This window comes from Vicia villosa, unplaced genomic scaffold (genome assembly GCF_029867415.1).
Source record: "Vicia villosa cultivar HV-30 ecotype Madison, WI unplaced genomic scaffold, Vvil1.0 ctg.002988F_1_1, whole genome shotgun sequence".
NCBI lineage: Eukaryota > Viridiplantae > Streptophyta > Magnoliopsida > Fabales > Fabaceae > Vicia > Vicia villosa.
This window is the reverse complement of record NW_026706084.1, coordinates 166770-188742: the sequence shown is the minus strand read 5'-3', so window position 1 is coordinate 188742 and position 21973 is coordinate 166770. Positions and strand designations below refer to the sequence as shown.

Sequence of the window (21973 nt, the reverse complement as noted above, 5' to 3'; positions counted from 1 at the left end):
GGTCATTTCTAAGCTCTTGGCGGGAAGACTGAAAAAGGTGTAACATGCGATTATTTCTCCGTGTCAAAGTGCTTTTGTGCCGGGTAGACAACTTCTCGATGGGGTTTTGATAGCAAATGAGGTTGTGGATTTTTCTAAGAAAGAGGGGGTGTCTTTTATTCAAGGTGGATTTTGAGAAGGCGTATGATAAAGTGTCTTGGAATTTTCTAAGGTACATGTTGGATAGAATGGGATTTGGTTTGTTGTGGAAGAGATGGATGGATATTTTGGATTTTCAAAGTAAGATGTCCGTTTTGGTTAATGGAAGTCCGTCTAAGGACTTCGTGGTGGAGAAAGGTTTGAGGCAAGGTGACCCCTTATCCCCTTTTCTCTTTGTTTTGGTGGTAGAGGGTCTTGCGGGTTTAGTGAGGAAATCTTTGGAGAATGGTGATTATAAAGGTTTCGAGATTAATGGGAGTTGTGTGGTTGATATTCTTCAATTTGCGGTTGATACTCTTATACTTGGGGAAGATTCTAGGAGGCATGTGTGGGCTCTTAAGGCGGTGCTTAGAGCGTTTGAACTTGTTTCGGGTCTTGGCATAAATCATCACAAGAGTAAATTGATTGGTTTTAATGTTAGTAATAATTTCTTGGACGCAGCTTCTTTTGTTTTTTCTTGCAAGGTGGAAAAAGGGTAATTTTTATTTTCTCGGTATTGATATCGGGTGTAATCCGAGGAAGGTTTCGTCTTGGCTTCCTCTTGTGACCAAGATGAAGAAGCGACTTTCGAGTTGGAAGAACCTTTTTCTTAGCTTGGGCGGTAGGATTACTCTTTTGAAATCGGTTCTTAGTTTGCCCTCTATTTTCATTATGTCTTTTTATAAGATGCCGGTTTCGGTGGTTAAGGAATTATCTAGAATTCAAGATAATTTCTTGTGGGATGGCGGGGTGGAGGATAAGAGGAGGATTCATTGGGTGAGTTGGAAGATTGTTTGTCTTCCGTTTGAAAAAGGGGGGCTTGGAATTAAAAACATCGCGGATTTCAATTTAACGCTTCTTAATAAAAGGAGATGGAGAATTCTTAAATAGGAGGTGATTATCTTTGGTTCAAATTGTCAAAAGCTCGATATGGCGATTTATCCATGAAGACTTTTTGTGGAGGCATGTTTCCTTTATCTTTTACTCCTTTATCTTCTTCTTTTTCTATTTCTTCGTATTGGTGGAAGGATTTAATTTCCATTTGAAAATCTTTGGTTGGTGATCCTTTGGTGTCTCATTGTCGGTTTAATATTGAGAATGGTTATTCTACCCATGTTTGGGAAGCTAGGTGGATGGAGTTGTTTTGCTTGAAGGAGGAATTCCCGAATTTATACGAGTATTCTAGTTTGAAAATGGTGGCGGTGGCGAGTATGAGTGGATGGGAGAATGGTGTTTGGAAATGGGTGAATTTTGGGATTAATTTTTTGGATTTAACCGAGCCTAGCCTCGTGTCAGATCACGCTTCTTTTCGTGCCTCCTTAGATGGGCGTGAGGTGCTTCGTGAGGGGGGAGATGAAGTGGTGTGGAGCATTGCTTTGGATGGTGGTTTTTTTTCGCTTCTTGTTACAATTTCTATGCTGGTTTGCGTATCCCTTTTGGTCCTTTTAATAAGCAAGATGTTGTGTTAGGCTTGGTGTGGAAAGTGAAAGTTTAGTACAAAATTAAGGCGTTTGGATGGAGACTCCTTGTAAATAGACTTTTACTTAGAGGCTAAGGATTTACTTTTACTTAGAGGCATATCTTTATCGGTAGATAACGCCAAGTGTGTTTTTTATGGTTGTATTCCGGAAAGCCGGGATCACTCTTTCTTCAATTGCATTTCGTTTAAGGCGGTTTGGAATGAGTTTGCTATTTGAATCAGAAAACCGGTAGGGAGATTGGAGGAAAATTGTTTTTTGTTTTTTTTGTTTTATGGATTGGTTCTTTTGTAAAAAAAAGAAAATTAAAGAAGGTAAAGTAGGAGTTGTGTGGTTAGCAATTTTATGGACTCTTTGGCTATATAGGAATGGGGTTTGTTTTCGGAGTGAAGTTTGGAATGTGGATAATACGGTTTGGAGCATCAAGTCTTTGGTTTGGAAGTGAGCTTTTATAGAAGATATTACTCACCCCATTTGTAGTTTTTACGAATTTAACAAAGACCCTTGATTATTTCTTTCGTAACGCTAATTGGTTTGTAATCTCTTTCTTTTTAGCGGGACTTTCCTCGTTTCATTGTGTAATCAGATTTTGAGAACCATTAATTCTCTTATTAATATAATATCCTTCTCAAAACTAATATACATTTTAGGACATTCAAAATATTTTTTATATGTAGTAACTTAAATTTCAGATACATGTGATTGAATTTACAATTATTCGACATAGATGCATAAAATTTAAATTTGAGTCAATGTAGCATCGATTTTTCATAAAAAATAATCATAGAAGTCTAAGAAAAAAAATTTCATAGGAATTTATGTATTTTCTTTCAAAATCATTTCGATAATATGTTTTTTAATCCAATTAAGATAGCCTTAACACTTTTGTGCGTATTAGGCTAGTAAAAATAAGCTACTAAGCAAGATAAGGTAGCCTTGACTCCAAAATGAACTCACAATAGAGATCAATGGAACTCATGAAGCAATACCTCTTAAATGTCACTCCTATCAGGAATAAGGAGTTATTTCCCAAAGTAAAAAAATCACATAATTTAAATTAAGGACGCACCTTATGTCGGATTCCCATTTCCGCATTAGGGTTATCCATAGGAACACCTCAAATAAATTGTCATGCTTCTTCTATAAGTGTTAAAAGAGATGATATAGTCAAGTATTATTGAGAAGCACTTGAAAACTTCCTTAATAAATAATTTGTGTTGCCATGTTTGAAGCAAATTAGAGTTATCAATAGTGGAAAGGAAATTTTGTGGTGTTTTAATGAAATTTTGGGTTATTGGTGGAGGTGTGGAGGTACCGGGAAATTGCTGGTATGAGTGGAACTCATCCACATGTTCAGTGAGTTTGGAAAACTGATCATGTAATTGAACGAGGGTTTCTTCCATTTTTAGGTAGATTTAAGAGGCATATAAGGAAAAATGAAAGAACCAATAATACATATATGATGGTAGTTGATATCCAAATTAAGAAGGAATCAACTCTCCTCAGAAAAGAAAATATTCGTGGATTTTGTTCTTCTTTATTCATTTTTGTTTCTTAAAAGTAGGAAAAATGGTCAAATCACATGTGAAACAAGGACACCCAATGTAAGCACTAGAAGAATCTAAAACATAAGAGAAATGCATAAATGAGAAGTTCCTATAATGTGTAGATAATTCACTTGGAGACAAATATTTCCATCTGTCATACCCCAAAATTTGCCCACCATATTTTTATATTCAGGCTCAGCTGAATGTCAGAAGCACAAGACTTAATTGCATGAACACTCTCCTAATCAACTACTCTCCAACTAGGGTTTTGTTCTTCTCAAAGAGAAATCAATCTCTGATGCCTCAAATGGATCCCATGGCCTCTCATATGACTCATAGTATCTCCATGACAAATTACAAGCTTCAAATCCAAAGATTGCTCAGTCAACTACTCAAATGATCAATAGACGACTAGTTGACCAAAAAGTCAAACTACGGTCAAACCACAGTCAAAACTCCTGATTTTTTTGTCAACATCCTCATATTTAAGTATCATTCACCATTTGATCAAAAATTGATCATGGTTCATCAAGGAAAGATCAGAAATCGACAAATTCAAAAGTTTCTAAATTAGGGTTTTCATAGGAGAAAGTCAACTGAACTTTGACCAGCCATAACTTCCACATGGAACATCATAAAATTTCCATCCAAATCTCATTTTGAAGGAAATTGAGTTCTCTACAACTTTGTCTCTCACAAGCCAAGGCCAGAAATGCACCATTTGGGAGATTTGAGCCGATACATTACAGGTCCTCCAAAAAGTCAACGAAAACACCTTTTGGGTCAAAGCTCATAACTCGAGTATGGAATATTTAATTGAGATGAAACCAAAAGCATCATTTAGAGGACACTCTAATCTTTCTAAAAAGCTCAAGAACACTTCCATACAATAAAAAATGAAGGAGTTATGGCTCGCGCAAGTTAAGCGATTTTGAGAAAATGCACAAAGGGCAAAATGAATAATTTTTGATGTTTTAGGTTAATGGGCCTAAGAGTTGAATTACAAACACTTCCATAGCATGAATGAGGATCCATAAGTATTACCACTTATTTTTATGATTTTTATTTAATTAATTTGAGTTTTTATTCATTTAAAAGCCAAATTTATTGAATAAAATATGAAAATAATATGATTAAATCATATGGCTTTACTTTTAATCATCCATGGGCCCAAATAATCATAGAAGAGAGTCCAAAGTTCGTTGCATGGTCATGAGAAGAAACTATCCAAATTTAGAAAGAAAATACATGGTTTTCTTATGAAATTTCGTTTCTCTTCATAACCTAAAGTCCAAGCCCACAAACTTGACCTAATGTCTCTAATATATATACACATTAATCCTAATGAGGAGGGGGACGAAAATTGAAGAGAAAACAAGGGTTCAAAATTGTCGAATCTTCAAGGAAAGTTGCAAAACCCTTATTCCTTGTTGCAGCCATATTCAAGTCCAACAAACCGTCTCAAACCACTTCTCAGGTAAAGTAAGGTAAGAACGCATTCTCAACCTAGCCTCATAACGTGTATAACATGGCATCTTGTTCATCACATTTATTCACATTCTTCAAATTAGTATGTCATGATTTATGGATTATCAATGCAAACTAACCATACATACGTGGTCATGATGATGTTTAGAGCAATCTTCACGTGCTACATGTAAGATGCAGGGTCCAGATCTTGAAGCACCATTGTTAGGGCATTAACGAAGTGCACCTTCGTTCTCATGCTTACAGGAGGTTTTTGATCGTAATAATGGCACCATTCGACTCGTAATGGATTACTCATACGATCTGGGTTGCTTTTGTTATTGTTAATCATGCTTTTGCAGGTTTTTAAGAATGCTAGAATTTGCTACGAAAATAGGTACAGGGCCGAAGCGAATTGGAAGCTAATTCGTAGCAAATTTCTCGAGGTTTAAACATGGAAGATGATGAATAGTGCATTGGGATCGTGAATCACGCGTGGGAGCTCGTGAATGGAGGGTCAGCGAGTCAAAATAATCCCTTCAGCCTGATTGGACGGTCAACCTTCTCTGGCCCCCACGTTTACTTTTCCATTAAGTTCTATGTTTTTGTTTTTATATATATTATATTCTATTATACTGACAAACGAGATAAACAGCACAAGTGGTCATAGAGGTGTGTATTAAAGCTCCATGTCCTGGGTTCAAACCCGTGTGAGGACATTAATATTTTGAGAATTATTGATTTATAGATCCAGCGCGCCAAGCTCCCTCGAGACCACAATGCACCCTCAATTTCCTCCGTAGATGCCCATATGTCCAGATCCAAGGGTTTTAGAAGATGCTCCCCATGGTGCACCCTCACCAAGCAACCTCATCTGATCATAGCTAAGTTCATCTAAATTTTATTTTATTTTATTTTCTTCTTTTTTTTTTCTTTTTTTAATTAATTACATAAATCTTTATTTATTTATTTATTTGTTTATTTTCTTTTTTTCTTTTATTTTTCTTTTGTTAATTTATGTTATTTAAATAAATTATTTTTATTTAATCGGAAACTTGTTTTTCTCGTAATATCAAAATTTCTTTTACAATAATAATTAAATTAAATTAAGGTTTTTTTAATATTTATTATAATAATTTAATTTTGGTTAATTAAATTTATTTTGTGCCTAAACCCTGATGTTAGCATGATAACTAATCACTGTTTTGGGGTTTACCTTTTACCTTGCCATCTCTTGCCTAAATTATTACTGTTGGGAATTTTAATGCACTCACAATTTCTCCTCTTTGTGCCCAACTTTCAGGTTTAATCAAAATCCTCCGACAACGCGCCTTAGTCACTAAAAAGCTAAGTTTTTTTAACTCTTTCTTGGTTTAAATACCATTTTAATTTTTTATTTTTGTTTTTGCTTTTATTTAATTTCTGCTTTAAATATCTTGCTTTATTTTTGCCTTATTATTTTCGCGCCCAATTCTTTCCCTTTCTCTTCTTCACTTTTCAGGGTTAGCCACGATCCTCCGACTACATCCCATCAGAGCTAAGTGGCCAAAATCTTATTTTATTTTATTTTATTTTATTATTATTTTACTCTTTGCCTTTTGCCCAAAATAGGGTTTGCCTCGAATAATCAATACACTAACCCCCTATTATTTTTTTCTTTTAATTTTCAGATTGATCAAGGGTTTGAGGAAGATCAAGGCATTCAATATACACAAATTAATTATTACCCTCTATTATTTTCTGCCTTTCCCCTTTCCCGCAGGTGTTTATTGTAATAGCGTAGGAACTTTTAAGTTCTGCCTTTATTTTTCTGTTGTGGTTAGTAACCCTAGGGAGTGCAAGATAATTAAAATAAATTAGCTCACTAATTATAAGATAAATATCTGAAGTAACCACTTGATTGTGCCACACACACACCTTTAGGGTAATCCCTCTGGTTGCCTGTTGCCTTAATTTTGTTGCCTTAAAATAGTCAAGTCCCTCGATTCCGAGGATACCTAAAGCAATGTTGCCTTAAAAGTTATGGAAACTCCCTCGAGGTTGCCTTATAAAGAAAATTGTCCCAATTGCTAAGGTATCCTCGCATGATGCCTAAAAAACAAAATGACTATTATATCCTTCCCTTAGACTACATGCCCTCTTTATGGCATGGGACAGTCTTATGGCGAACGATTATTCTCGATGACCCTTAATATCCAATTCAAAGACTTCCTGCCCCCTCATGGTATGGATAGACCCTTTCGCCCTGAAAAGCTAAAAGAACAATTTTTCAAACTTAGGGTAGTTGCTACTAATTGCTTGCTCTAATTTCAAATTCAAAATTCAAATCAAAATATTTTCCCACTTCTTTTCAAAGAATACTTTCAAAAAGACTACGCTTATTTACAAGCTAAAGTTCTTATTCAAATATCTATTCACACCCTGCTTTTTCAAACAAATTCAAACATTTTCAAAGTGAGCTAAGCAATTAAGAGCCCATGGAAAACCATGGATGCAAAGGGTGCTTTTTAAACCTTCCCTTTGTATAACTTACCCCCCGAACTCAAAATCTTTTTAAAAAGGTCTTTTCCTGTTCTTTTAGCCTTTCCTAAAATTGGATAAAATAAAAGTCGGTGGCGACTCTTGCTATCCGCAACATTTCAAAAAAGTCAGTTCACCGTATTACAGAATTGGCGACTCTGCTGGGGATTCTTTCGAATTAAAAGAGGGGTTACCTTAAAGCTTAGGATTCACTTTAAAATTGTTTGATTTGTTTGCTTTATTTTTAAAGGCTGTTTTGGGAATATTACTTGTGTGAAAGATCATAACCCGGATCTGAGTACCTTAGGTAAATGGCATGAGACCAAGGAGACTGCACAACGTATACTGATGTGGTTGATATGGTGGCCATCGTTAGTGTGACACATTGGTTTGTCCTGGTGTTCCTTGGGATCCGACTCGAGGAAACACTTGGCTGCTGCGTGGTGTCATTAAGCACTAATTTGCCCCTAGAACCCTAGTTGAACTTGACTTTGGCCTATTAGAAAGTAGCGAGATAGCTGGCTTTGGTTACGACCGAAGTTGGTTGATACTCGAAGCTACACTCATATGGACTGGACTTTCAGGACCTTCTCGGTTGGTGATTCGATTGCCGAACTGAGATAAGCGCCTTCGAGAAAGGTCAATGATATGAGCTCCCTAGAACCCGATCTTTATATAGGACAGGTTGAACCAACTAAACTTCAGTGGGGAGGGTACTTACCTACGAACTTCATGCAAGCCTCTAAACCTAAGGACACTTGTGTGACTTGTTTGTGTGTGCTACTAACCTTTGTTTCCTTGCAGGTTTTGCTAAAGGACTTGTTTGCCCTTACTATTTCACGCTGTGCCTAATGAACTGCATTCGCATAACATTCATGACATCATGACATCATAAGCATAACATGATTTAACTAACCCTTTCAAGGATCTTAGGGATTTAGGGCGCACAATTTCAGGTACTCCTATTAAGAATTGAATTCCTAATCAAGGGGCAAGAGGATTTATTTTCCTCTAGCCACATACCTTCCAATTCAAAGGCTCAACACCTATCAAGGGGCAAGAGGATTTATTTTCCTCTAGCCATGTACCTTCAAATTCAGAGGTATCTCGAATCAGGGGCTATGACCCACTGGATATGGTGAGCTCGATTCCCAGAGAAGAACACCCAAGAATCAAAGTTCTTCAAACAAAGACGCAACCAAACCATTTTCTAAATTTGCTAACTAAATTTTCTAAAGATCCTTGAAAATGTTGCATCTGCATTCATAACATTGCATCACAGGTTTCCACCACAGGTTTCTCACCTCCTCGCTGTTTATTTCAGCATCATGAATCTCGAGCAATCAGTCAAAGACCTTCAAGCTCAGAACGCCCAATTTCAAGATCTGATCCTGAACTTGTCCAAGGGGCAAGATGAACTGAAAGCACTCCTTACCAAGAATAAGAAGAAGAAAGGCAAGAAGATTCTAAGAAAAAGGCTTAGACCGATCTTGCAACTCAGGGATGCCGAAGCCTCTGAAGACAGTGACGAAGATGAGCAAGATGATGATGCTAGTATCAAGACTGAGGCAAAAAGCAACCATGATACTGCCAAGCCCTCTGAAGAAGAAGACTATTACCACGAGGACGAACATCCAGACGACAAATACAAGCTGCTTGAAGAACGTATGAAAGCCATTGAGATCCAGAAGGTACCTGGGTTGGATTTTGAGGAACTAGGACTCATCTCTGGAGTTGTAATCCCTCCGAAGTTCAAGGTTCCGACCTTTGCTAAATATGACGGAGTCTCTTGTCCTAAGCTGCATTTAAGATCATATGTGAGGAAGATTCAACCTCATACTGCTGATAAAAAGTTGTGGATCCACTTCTTCCAAGAGAGTTTGTCTGGAACTCAACTCGAATGGTACTATCGACTGGAGGGTACCAATATCCGCACTTGGGAAGACTTGGTTGTTGCCTTCTATAAGCAATATCAATACAATTCTGATCTCGCACCAACCCGCATGCAACTACAAAGCATGTCTATGGGCCCTAATGAAAGCTTCAAAGAATATGCTCAGAAATGGAGAGACTTAGCTGGAAGAGTCAAACCTTCCTTGGCTGACAGAGAGTTGGTAGATATGTTTATGAGTACACTAACTGGCCCTTTCTATAGTCATTTGCTGGGAAGCTCATCATCTGGATTCACTGAGCTTATACTGAATGGGGAACGCGTCGAGAATGGCATCTGAAGCGGTAAGATTCAAGCTGCTACGTCCTCAGGTGCTACAAAGAAACATTTCAATGGGAAGTTAGAGTCAAACGAGGTATATGGTCAGAAAAAGAATAACCATGACCAATCTGTTGGGGCAGTTCTAATATCCACACCGGCACCTCAAAAAGGTCGTCAAAACAAGCAAGACGCGCCTAGGCGCCAGTTCACAAAGATCAATATGTCACTGGCTCAAGCATTACAACACCTGTTGAAGTCAGAATTGATCACTTTAAAGGATCCCCCTAAGAATCCTAGTACTTCTGCTCGAAGCTATAATCCTAATGTGAGGTGTGCATATCACTTCGATAGTCCTGGTCATGATACGAATAGCTGCTGGACATTGAGGAACAAGATCCAAGATATGATCGATGCTGGGGAAATTGAATTTGATCCTCCTGAGACTTCTAATGTGACTGCTAATGCTGTGGATGGCTAGAAGGATGAACTTTTAGATCATTAGTTTTACTTTTCATTTGCAACTTCTATTTTGTTTGTTTAAACATTTGAATTATGATAGACATTATCTGTTTTAATAATCATCATCAGTGCATTGCATATGATTGTCTTGAATAAATTATTTCGCTATCACTCCTTTTAAATTATGTCTTTAATCTGCATATGTTTTGTAATACTCAACTCCTGCTAAGCTGTAAGTCTTTTAAGGGAGGATGACGAAAACGATACCGCAACCTCATACAGTATGCTTTTGAACAGACTATGCTGACGATGTACAGGCATTGTTTCAATTCCTAAACAGTGGAGATATAAGGATGTTAATCCCTCGTTAACCCCTTTGAGCCTAAGAAGTAGAAGTTTCTTTCTCATACAAATCAATCCCTTAATCATAACCTGGGGCAGGATAGTTACTCAGTTAACTCAGTTATACCAGATGCTTTACACCAGTAATGATGGATTCCCGTAATTCTCAAGTCAGGCAGTCAATATCCATAAAAGAAAAAAGAAGAAAAAATGTTAAGTCAAAACATATGAAGGAAACTTATCAAGAACTAAAAACATCCTGCTGACTGTAATCACAAAATGAACAGTTCAGGCAAAAGTTAGGGATAACAAAAATCAAAGTCGAAAAAAAAGAGGTCACTACAAATACTCGACCAAAAAGGATGACTGACTGTCCAAATAAACTTTTGGTACTTCAACCACCATCAAATATCAATACGTCAAGATCTGCTAAAGCTGAAACGCAAAGATAACTGAGCGTAGGATCGAAGAACATCACGAAGATTGGGATGGGTATAAATAAATTTTTGAGCTATTATCCTTTGTTTCTTAAAACTGTGAACCAAGCCACGTTACAACCCTTGAAAGTCCTAATTGAAGCATGGTTAGTTCGAAAGCATACTGTCATCAAAAAGGTATCCTGACTCCTTAAGGTTTACCACAAATGCCGAGTTGATATCACGTTTTTACAAACATCACGTTGTTACAAATATCATGTTTTTACAAACATCGCGCTTTTACATCTCCTGTTTTAACGTTTTTCAAAAACTCAAGACAAATGTATGCATTGCATCTCATGAATTCATTATTAAACGAATTCTGCTACATAATTTCAAATGTTAGCATCAGACTGAATTTGCACAGTGGTACAACTAATGACTGAAAGTTATCCCGACAGACAATATTCCTCCAAGAAGCAATGTCTCTACGTATACAAGGGGCATGGCCCGCTTTGCCCAATCAATCTGGGGCAATCAAGTCAAGATTCGAAGAATCTCTTAAATGCCAAAAAGTCAAAGGCATGCACCACAAGTGGATTTCAAACTATTTCCCGATCAGGAAGAAGCATCATCCTAAGTTTATGATTACTAGGGGCATGTCGCCCATAGTGCACATCTCATAAAGTCCTCGCGAGACGAATCTTTCCAGAGTTCCTACCAGCAGGGGGAAATCTATGCAAGTCCAGGTAGATATCTTGATCAATATTCAGAGGTGCGTCCTAATCAAATCCAGGAATGATAGTTACTATAATACTGGGGGCAACTTTCAAGACACCCATGACTCCCCACAGAGCTGGTTTCACAAGATCATATCCCACAGAGTAATTATTAAAGAAGATATCTTCAAATGCTCTCGTCCAACAAAAAACATAGCTCCTCAACAGAGTTCACATCTTTGACACCGTCGGTTCCCCGACCTTCTTCTCTTCTTAAACATGGTTTATTAATGTCTTTCATCCCCAGTCAGGGTACATCAAGTTACTGGTCATCCCCAAGCAAAATCATAAATCCCCAGCTGAGCATCTTCAAAAACAAGATCAGATATCAAAATCACAATGATACAGAGATTTATTTTCTCGATCAAGGACAAATCATATTCTGACATCATATATCATAAACATATTCATACATTGCATACATTACCTCATATGCAAGTTTCTCATTTATTTTTAGAAACTCATAATACATGCATCATGACAATGCATAAAGACTAACTGTACCTATTGCAGGATACAGGTACAAACAAATGAACAAAATCTCCAATCTTCCAAGGTCTAATTCAGTTACTACGAACGGTACTGACACGATCAACATTCAAAGATTTAATCATGACATTCAATTCAGAAAAGACCACGACAACTGAGTCACGATAATGGAATCACGACAACTGAGTCACGATAATGGAATCACGACAACTGAGTCACGACAATGAAGTCACGACAACTGAGTCACGATAATGGAATCACGACAACTGAGTCACGATGATGGAATCACGACAACTGAGTCACGATGAAGGAATCACGACAACTGAGTCACGATGATGGAATCACGACAACTGAGTCACGATGAAGGAATCACGACAACTGAGTCACGATAATGGAATCACGACAACTGAGTCACGATAATGGAATCACGACAACTGAGTCACGATAATGGAATCACGACAACTGAGTCACGACAATGAAGTCACGACAACTGAGTCACGATGATGGAATCACGACAACTGAGTCACGATGAAGGAATCACGACAACTGAGTCACGACAATGGAATCTCGACAACTGAGTCACCCTAATGGAATCACAACAAACGAGCCACGACAATGGAGTCACGACGATTGAGTCACATATCTAATCCCGGTATTCAGTTCAGGAACAATCATGACAATGAAGTCACGACAATCAAGTCACGACACTACGACAATAGAGTCATGACATTAGATTCACTACAATTAATTCACTTCACACTCCCAACATCCAGATGGCATCTTTAAGCCCATCTCCAACAAACACTTCTCAATACTTCGAGCTCGGATATAGTTTAACGTACGACATATTCTGACTCTCAAGTCTATCAAGCTGGATGGCATCTTTAAGCCCATCTCAATCATACATCTTTTCCAAACACCTGGATGGCATCTTCAAGCCCATCTCCGACAAAAGTCCCTACTTCAGCTAGGGCAAATTCCTGGGTATTCTAGTGTTCAATCCTCTTCTACCTTCAAATTCCGACAGGCACACAAGCCAATCTACACCCTCAGGTATAAGAAGATTGAACAGGGGCAACTGTCATACCCCAAAATTTGCCCACCATATTTTTATATTCAGGCTCAGCTGAATGTCAGAAGCACAAGACTTAATTGCATGAACACTCTCCCAATCAACTACTCTCCAACTAGGGTTTTGTTCTTCTCAAAGAGAAATCAATCTCTGATGCCTCAAATGGATCCCATGGCCTCTCATATGACTCATAGTATCTCCATGACAAATTACAAGCTTCAAATCCAAAGATTGCTCAGTCAACTACTCAAATGATCAATAGACGACTAGTTGACCAAAAAGTCAAACTACGGTCAAACCACAGTCAAAACTCCTGATTTTTTATCAACATCCTCATATTGAAGTATCATTCACCATTTGATCAAAAATTGATCATGGTTCATCAAGGAAAGATCAGAAATCGACAAATTCAAAAGTTTCTAAATTAGGGTTTTCATAGGAGAAAGTCAACTGAACTTTGACCAGCCATAACTTCCACATGGAACATCATAAAATTTCCATCCAAATCTCATTTTGAAGGAAATTGAGTTCTCTACAACTTTGTCTCTCACAAGCCAAGGCCAGAAATGCACCATTTGGGAGATTTGAGCCGATACATTACAGGTCCTCCAAAAAGTCAACGAAAACACCTTTTGGGTCAAAGCTCATAACTCGAGTATGGAATATTTAATTGAGATGAAACCAAAAGCATCATTTAGAGGACACTCTAATCTTTCTAAAAAGCTCAAGAACACTTCCATACAATAAAAAATGAAGGAGTTATGGCTCGCGCAAGTTAAGCGATTTTGAGAAAATGCACAAAGGGCAAAATGAATAATTTTTGATGTTTTAGGTTAATGGGCCTAAGAGTTGAATTACAAACACTTCCATAGCATGAATGAGGATCCATAAGTATTACCACTTATTTTTATGATTTTTATTTAATTAATTTGAGTTTTTATTCATTTAAAAGCCAAATTTATTGAATAAAATATGAAAATAATATGATTAAATCATATGGCTTTACTTTTAATCATCCATGGGCCCAAATAATCATAGAAGAGAGTCCAAAGTTCGTTGCATGGTCATGAGAAGAAACTATCCAAATTTAGAAAGAAAATACATGGTTTTCTTATGAAATTTCGTTTCTCTTCATAACCTAAAGTCCAAGCCCACAAACTTGACCTAATGTCTCTAATATATATACACATTAATCCTAATGAGGAGGGGGACGAAAATTGAAGAGAAAACAAGGGTTCAAAATTGTCGAATCTTCAAGGAAAGTTGCAAAACCCTTATTCCTTGTTGCAGCCATATTCAAGTCCAACAAACCGTCTCAAACCACTTCTCAGGTAAAGTAAGGTAAGAACGCATTCTCAACCTAGCCTCATAACGTGTATAACATGGCATCTTGTTCATCACATTTATTCACATTCTTCAAATTAGTATGTCATGATTTATGGATTATCAATGCAAACTAACCATACATACGTGGTCATGATGATGTTTAGAGCAATCTTCACGTGCTACATGTAAGATGCAGGGTCCAGATCTTGAAGCACCATTGTTAGGGCATTAACGAAGTGCACCTTCGTTCTCATGCTTACAGGAGGTTTTTGATCGTAATAATGGCACCATTCGACTCGTAATGGATTACTCATACGATCTGGGTTGCTTTTGTTATTGTTAATCATGCTTTTGCAGGTTTTTAAGAATGCCAGAATTTGCTACGAAAATAGGTACAGGGCCGAAGCGAATTGGAAGCCAATTCGTAGCAAATTTCTTGAGGTTTAAACATGGAAGATGATGAATAGTGCATTGGGATCGTGAATCACGCGTGGGAGCTCGTGAATGGAGGGTCAGCGAGTCAAAATAATCCCTTCAGCCTGATTGGACGGTCAACTTTCTCTGGCCCCCACGTTTACTTTTCCATTAAGTTCTATGTTTTTGTTTTTATATATATTATATTCTATTATACTGACAAACGAGATAAACAGCACAAGTGGTCATAGAGGTGTGTATTAAAGCTCCATGTCCTGGGTTCAAACCCGTGTGAGGACATTAATATTTTGAGAATTATTGATTTATAGATCCAGCGCGCCAAGCTCCCTCGAGACCACAATGCACCCTCAATTTCCTCCGTAGATGCCCATGTGTCCAGATCCAAGGGTTTTAGAAGATGCTCCCCATGGTGCACCCTCACCAAGCAACCTCATCTGATCATAGCTAAGTTCATCTAAATTTTATTTTATTTTTTTTTCTTCTTTTTTTTTCTTTTTTTAATTAATTACATAAATCTTTATTTATTTATTTATTTATTTGTTTATTTTCTTTTTTTCTTTTATTTTTCTTTTGTTAATTTATGTTATTTAAATAAATTATTTTTATTTAATCGGAAACTTGTTTTTCTCGTAATATCAAAATTTCTTTTACAATAATAATTAAATTAAATTAAGGTTTTTTTAATATTTATTATAATAATTTAATTTTGGTTAATTAAATTTATTTTGTGCCTAAACCCTGATGTTAGCATGATAACTAATCACTGTTTTGGGGTTTGCCTTTTACCTTGCCATCTCTTGCCTAAATTATTACTGTTGGGAATTTTAATGCACTCACAATTTCTCCTCTTTGTGCCCAACTTTCAGGTTTAATCAAAATCCTCCGACAACGCGCCTTAGTCACTAAAAAGCTAAGTTTTTTTAACTCTTTCTTGGTTTAAATACCATTTTAATTTTTTATTTTTGTTTTTGCTTTTATTTAATTTCTGCTTTAAATATCTTGCTTTATTTTTGCCTTATTATTTTCGCGCCCAATTCTTTCCCTTTCTCTTCTTCACTTTTCAGGGTTAGCCACGATCCTCCGACTACATCCCATCAGAGCTAAGTGGCCAAAATCTTATTTTATTTTATTTTATTTTATTTAATTATTATTTTAGTCTTTGCCTTTTGCCCAAAATAGGGTTTGCCTCGAATAATCAATACACTAACCCCCTATTATTTTTTTCTTTTAATTTTCAGATTGATCAAGGGTTTGAGGAAGATCAAGGCATTCAATATACACAAATTAATTATTGCCCTCTATTATTTTCTGCCTTTCCCTTTTCCCGCAGGTGTTTATTGTAATAGCGTAGGAACTTTTAAGTTCTGCCTTTATTTTTCTGTTGTGGTTAGTAACCCGTTAGTAACCCTAGGGAGTGCAAGATAATTAAAATAAATTAGCTCACTAATTATAAGATAAATATCTGAAGTAACCACTTGATTGTGCCACACACACACCTTTAGGGTAATCCCTCTGGTTGCCTGTTGCCTTATATTGTTGCCTTAATTTTGTTGCCTTAAAATAGTCAAGTCCCTCGATTCCGAGGATACCTAAAGCAATGTTGCCTTAAAAGTTATGGAAACTCCCTCGAGGTTGCCTTATAAAGAAAATTGTCCCAATTGCTAAGGTATCCTCGCATGATGCCTAAAAAACAAAATGACTATTATATCCTTCCCTTAGACTACCTGCCCTCTTTATGGCATGGGACAGTCTTATGGCGAACGATTATTCTCGATGACCCTTAATATCCAATTGAAAGACTTCTTGCCCCCTCATGGTATGGATAGACCCTTTCGCCCTGAAAAGCTAAAAGAACGATTTTTCAAACTTAGGGTAGTTGCTACTAATTGCTTGCTCTAATTTCAAATTCAAAATTCAAATCAAAATATTTTCCCACTTCTTTTCAAAGAATACTTTCAAAAAGACTACGCTTATTTACAAGCTAAAGTTCTTATTCAAATTTCTATTCACACCCTGCTTTTTCAAACAAATTCAAACATTTTCAAAGTGAGCTAAGCAATTAAGAGCCCATGGAAGACCATGGATGCAAAGGGTGCTTTTTAAACCTTCCCTTTGTATAACTTACCCCCCGAACTCAAAATCTTTTTAAAAAGGTCTTTTCCTGTTCTTTTAGCCTTTCCTAAAATTGGATAAAATAAAAGTCGGTGGCGACTCTTGCTATCCGCAACATTTCAAAAAAGTCAGTTCACCGTATTACACCATCCAACTAGGCTCAGTCACTTTTTTGGGGTCTATTTCGAATGTTCCATTGAGTTTTGCACATGGTACGTACTAGAACCAGTAGATGACTCGTGCTTTTGCACGAGAAAGTTTATTTATTTTTTAAATTATTTGTTGAAATGTCATTACAAATAATGATAGTTTAAAAATAATATGGAAGAAAAATGAAAAAAAAAATTATTACAAATATGAGGATGAACTTTTTGGAAAGAAATCGTTACTCGCTTTTTACTTATCTAGATAAATAAGATCTTAAACAAAAAAATTTAATGAATTGTAATGAAAAACACTATAATTGAAAAAGTTAAATTTAATGTTGATTTATGAAATGATCTTTACATCTCAAATATAACGCGTAAAACAAAATATTTAAAATGAAATACATCAAAAAATATAATTGTAACTTTTACGATTGAAATATTATTGTAAGATATCTTTGGAGTTTTTTTTTAACCTAGAAAAAATTTAAAGCATGAAGTCAATAGTGATATTTTGAAATGATAACAAAAATAATATTGGAACATATGAAGAATATCTCACTAAAGAAGTTGATACAAAATTGGTTTCACACAATTATAAAAGTGGATATTAGTTACATTGTTAGATAGAAAGGTAAGTTAAGACTTAAATGTTATAAAGTTATATAAATTTTAAGGTTAAATATGTAGGGGGTTATGGAGCCCCGTGCAGTTCGAGCCTTGTTAAGGCTCATCCGTTTAGAGAATTCCAGTGCAGTTTTCCTCATGGAAACCCGATTAAAGAAAGATGATCTTGGTAATATTCAATTTAAAAGCGGCTTTGAGTTTGGCTATGCTATTGACTATAATGGGTCTAGTAAGGATCGTTCTGGTGGCTTAATTCTATTGATCATGGCATTCAAGTAGTTTGTAAAGCCCCTGGCATCTCCCACCTGTTTTTCGCCGATGACAGTCTGCTATTTACCCGTGGAAATTCTTTAGAAGCAGATCGTGTTATGGCAATCCTCAAGACCTATCAAGACTCTTCGGGGCAGCTTGTTAATTTAGAGAAATCAGAAGTCTCTTTCAATCAAAATGTGCGAGAGGAGGATATAACTTTGATTCGTAACAGGATGTGTGTAAAGACTGTAGACCGTCATTCCAAGTATCTAGGGCTTCCGGTGATTTTTGGTAGATCAAAAAAGAAGATTTTTTTCCATGGTGGTTGAGAGGGTGTGGAAAAAGATGAAGGGTTGAAAGGAGAAGTTCCTCTCGAGGGCAGGGAAGGAAGTTTTAATCAAGTCTATTGCTCAGGCAATCTCGAACTATGTGATGAGTTATTACAAATTGCCGGAGGGTACCTGTTATGAAATTGAATCCTTGTTTGCTAAATTCTGGTGGGGCACAAAGAATGGGGCTCAGAAAATTTATTGGCTTAGTTGGAAAAGATTGTCTGGATCCAAAAAGAATGGGGTATGAGGTTCAAAGAGATTAACAGCTTTAATACTAGCATGTTAGGAAAGCAATACTGGAGGCTTCTGACAGGAGAATCATCACTTCTTTCCAAAGATCTCAAAAGCAAGTACCACCCCAGGTGTGATATTTCTGATGCTGCGGTTGGGTTTGCCCCAAGCGACGCTTGGAGAAGCATTCTTACTGCTTGCGATACTGTCAATTCCGGAGCCAGATGGAGGATTGGTAACGGCGAGAAGGTTCATATATGGCTGCCCCAAAAGTTCAATTTCAAAGTCCAGAGTCCTATTCAAGTATTGCCATCTGATGCGATAGTTAGTTGTCTGATTGATCCGGAGCTGAGATGCTGGCGGGTTTCTTTGGTTTAGGAGATCTTTGTTCATTCCGAGGTGAGCCAAGTCTTAGATTTACCTCTCTCTTTTTGTAGCCCTATTGATGAGCGAATTTGGAATTTTGAGAAAAACGAAACTTACTCGGTTAAATCTGCCTACCACCGGCTGATGCATGACAAGTGTAGCAAAGTTCCAGGCCCCTCTAGTGTTTATCATCATAAACTTTGGCAAAAAATATGGTAGTCCCATTTACATCCTCGAGTTCGTAATTTTCTGTGGCGACTTGCAAGGAATATTCTCCCTACAAAGTTAAATCTCCACAAGAAGAGCATTTCATTGGATACTTCTTGCTCTTTTTACCAAGCGGCTCCCGAGACAGCACAACACCTCTTTTTGTAATGCGAATATGCCAGGTCCGTGTTCTTCTCGTCTTGTTACAGTTTGCGGCTGCCTATAAATTATGATCTGAACAGCTGGCTGTCATGCTGTCTTGAGGATCCTGATTTGGTTGGTGGCCAGCTTAAGTGCACACTTTTGTGGCATTTATGGAAGGCCAGGAATCTCCTGTTGTACCAGCAAAAGCCTATGGATCTGAGGCTTCTTGCGGAGGAGGCTATGGATACTGTGATGGAATTTAATTAGTCCAACCCTTGTGTCAAAGCTAAGATTCCTATTCCTAACATGTTGGAGCCTCCTTTAGACTCGGAGGTCTGTACCCTGCAAGTAGATGTCGGCTGTTTCGATGGAGGTTTCGTTTCCTTCGGGTGCCTGCTTAGAAACCAGGCTGGTAGTGTTGTGTTGGCGGCGTGCAAGCAGGAAAATTTGTCTGCTAACCCTGCGACGGCGGAGACTTTGGCCATTCGTTGGAGCTTGCAAGTTGCGAGAGATCTCAAGGTGCATGCATTGGCAGTTATGGATTGCATAAATTCGGTTTCGATGTTGGCTGATATTGATCATTTAATTATTGACTGTCAAACTTTGCTTAGAAATTTCAAGTTTGCTTCTGTTGTTTTTATTAGTAGATCCTTTAACAATGATGCTCACAACCTTGTTGGTTTGGAATATGTTTGGGTTCGAGAACTTGGCTTGAAATGCCCTCTAATTGTAATTCTGTTTCTGTTTGCCCCTTGGTGGTCTTTTAATGAAATAGTTTTCCTGTAAAAAAAGGTTAAATATGTTTTTGGTCCTAATAAAATTATCAAATTTTGTTTTTGGTCCATATTAAAAAAAATGACATGTTTTGGTCTCTACAAAATTATTATGCATGTAGTTTTAATCCCTACTGTTAAACCAATGTGTATTTTTTAATGATTATTTTACAGACATGTTTAGAACGTTATAAAGAGTTCATCGAAAAAATGCAACTCAAAATTTGATTTTTAAGTCGGGATTTGCATTACTTTTATCATTATCTTTTAAAATTTAAAAAAATTATATTTAATTCTTCTTATTTTAAAAAATTCAATAATTTAGTAAAGAAATATTTTATAGTATTCTAAACACGTATGAAAAAAATTATTCAAAAATTAAAAAGTTTAAGGATAATTAAACAATTTTAAAAATTTTTAAAATAGCAGAGATTAAAACTGCATGCATAAAAATTTTATAGGAACTAAAATATGTCATTTTTTTAATAGGGACTAAAAATAAAATTTAAGATATTTATAAGAATAAAAACATATTTAACCCTAAATTTAAATATTAAAACACAATAAATTTGTATCTAGATAATATTATGGAACATTTCTTTGATGACAAACATTAGTTTTAGTTTTTTTATTAAAATATGTTTTTTACTTATTAAAGCCATAATGTTTATTTTTTTTAATAAATAAATTAATTGTTGAAAATTAACAAGGTTCCATGGTCTAGTGGTTAGGACATTGGACTCTGAATCCAGTAACCTGAGTTCAAGTCTCGGTGGAACCTTTTTTATTTCTTGCCAAAAAGATGTCTTGTTTTCAAAAGTTTTGAAAATATACTATAAAAATATTTTTAACATATGTTGAAATTTAATTCTAAACTATTTATGTTAATTATTTTTAGAAATACGCTTTTATGATAAAATATTATTTAGAATATTTTACATTAGATTTTAATATATTTCTCAAAAATAAATTTATAGAATTTTCTTATTGTTTAGTACGATAAATTGAGATTATATTGCTTTTAAAAAAAAGGGTTTCTTGCCAAAAAGATGTCTTGTTTTCAAAAGTCTCTCACAACATTATTACAATAATTTTTTTTGAAAATATACTCTAAAAATATTTTTAAAATATGTTGAAATTTAATTCTAAACTATTTATGTTAATTATTTTTAGAAATATGCTTTTATGATAAAATATTATTTAGAATATTTTAAATTAGATTTTAATATATTTCTCAAAAATAAATTTATAGAATTTTCTTATTGTTTAGTACGATAAATTGAGATTATATTGCTTTTAAAAAAAGGGTTTAATATGTGTTTAGTCCCTCTAAATATGAATTATTTCACTTTTAGTCTGTAGAAATATTTACTTCAAAGAATCGTCCTCCTAATATTTACCGTCTATACTTTTAATTCTTCGTGTCAACGTTTGTTAACAAAAACTGGCGTGACACGACATGTGGAAGTTTTTTTTGGTTACGAGTAGCTTGACAACTATGTTGTCGTGGCATGTCACATCACTTAAGTTCAACAATATAATTGACAATGAGGTCACTCAAAAGTTAAATTAAAATTAGATTGAAAGAGTGATATCTCTAAATTCAGGAGAATATGATATGATGTTTCTCAAAGTTAAATTAGGTTGAAATAGAGTATCTCTGTTAAGAAAAACTAAACCTAATGATAAAGACGCAACTCACAAATTAAAAACAAATACAAAAAATTAGCTGTAAAAATGAGCATGTGTTCCTTTTGTTACCATCAATTAAATCTAACGATAATTATTTCGAGTTTTACCGAAGGATTTAGCTGAACCCTCACCTTAGACATCACCAATTAAATAAATATGATAATAAGTAAAAATGAGGACTTTTTTTAATAAACAACTTTTAAAAAAAATACAAAAACAAATTCATATTTCAAAAAAATTACCCCAACAATCATGTTTGGGGTATTTTACATGTAGGTGTCATGCTGCAGATTTACTGTTACCTGCGGATTTACATGTAAAATATAGATAAATTTGCAAGTATCCTCAGATAGTTGAAAAAATTTTAAAAGA

The 21973-nt window shown here is 35.7% G+C and overlaps 1 protein-coding gene and 1 non-coding gene across 2 annotated transcripts; both read left to right on the top strand.

Moving 5' to 3' along the window:
- Positions 1-227: 227 nt before the first annotated feature.
- On the top strand, positions 228-17883 carry LOC131640177 (uncharacterized). Its single transcript, XM_058910585.1, has 3 exons — positions 228-614; positions 865-954; positions 17668-17883. Exons 1-3 carry the CDS (start codon positions 228-230, stop codon positions 17881-17883), a joined length of 693 nt encoding a protein of 230 aa, XP_058766568.1.
- A 2735-nt stretch (positions 17884-20618) lies between these two features.
- On the top strand, positions 20619-20690 carry TRNAQ-CUG (transfer RNA glutamine (anticodon CUG)). The gene has a single exon. It is a non-coding gene; the product is annotated as a tRNA-Gln (tRNA).
- Positions 20691-21973: the final 1283 nt, after the last annotated feature.

Bases quoted from the DNA above. Each gene is read 5' to 3' on its own strand.
- LOC131640177 (XM_058910585.1), top strand. From the start codon at position 228: ATGGGATTTGGTTTGTTGTGGAAGAGATGGATGGATATTTTGGATTTT. The intron at 615-864 runs GTTAGTAATAAT...TCTTTTTATAAG, and splicing joins GTAAATTGATTGGTTTTAAT to ATGCCGGTTTCGGTGGTTAA. The intron at 955-17,667 runs GTGAGTTGGAAG...TTAAATATGTAG, and splicing joins ATAAGAGGAGGATTCATTGG to GGGGTTATGGAGCCCCGTGC.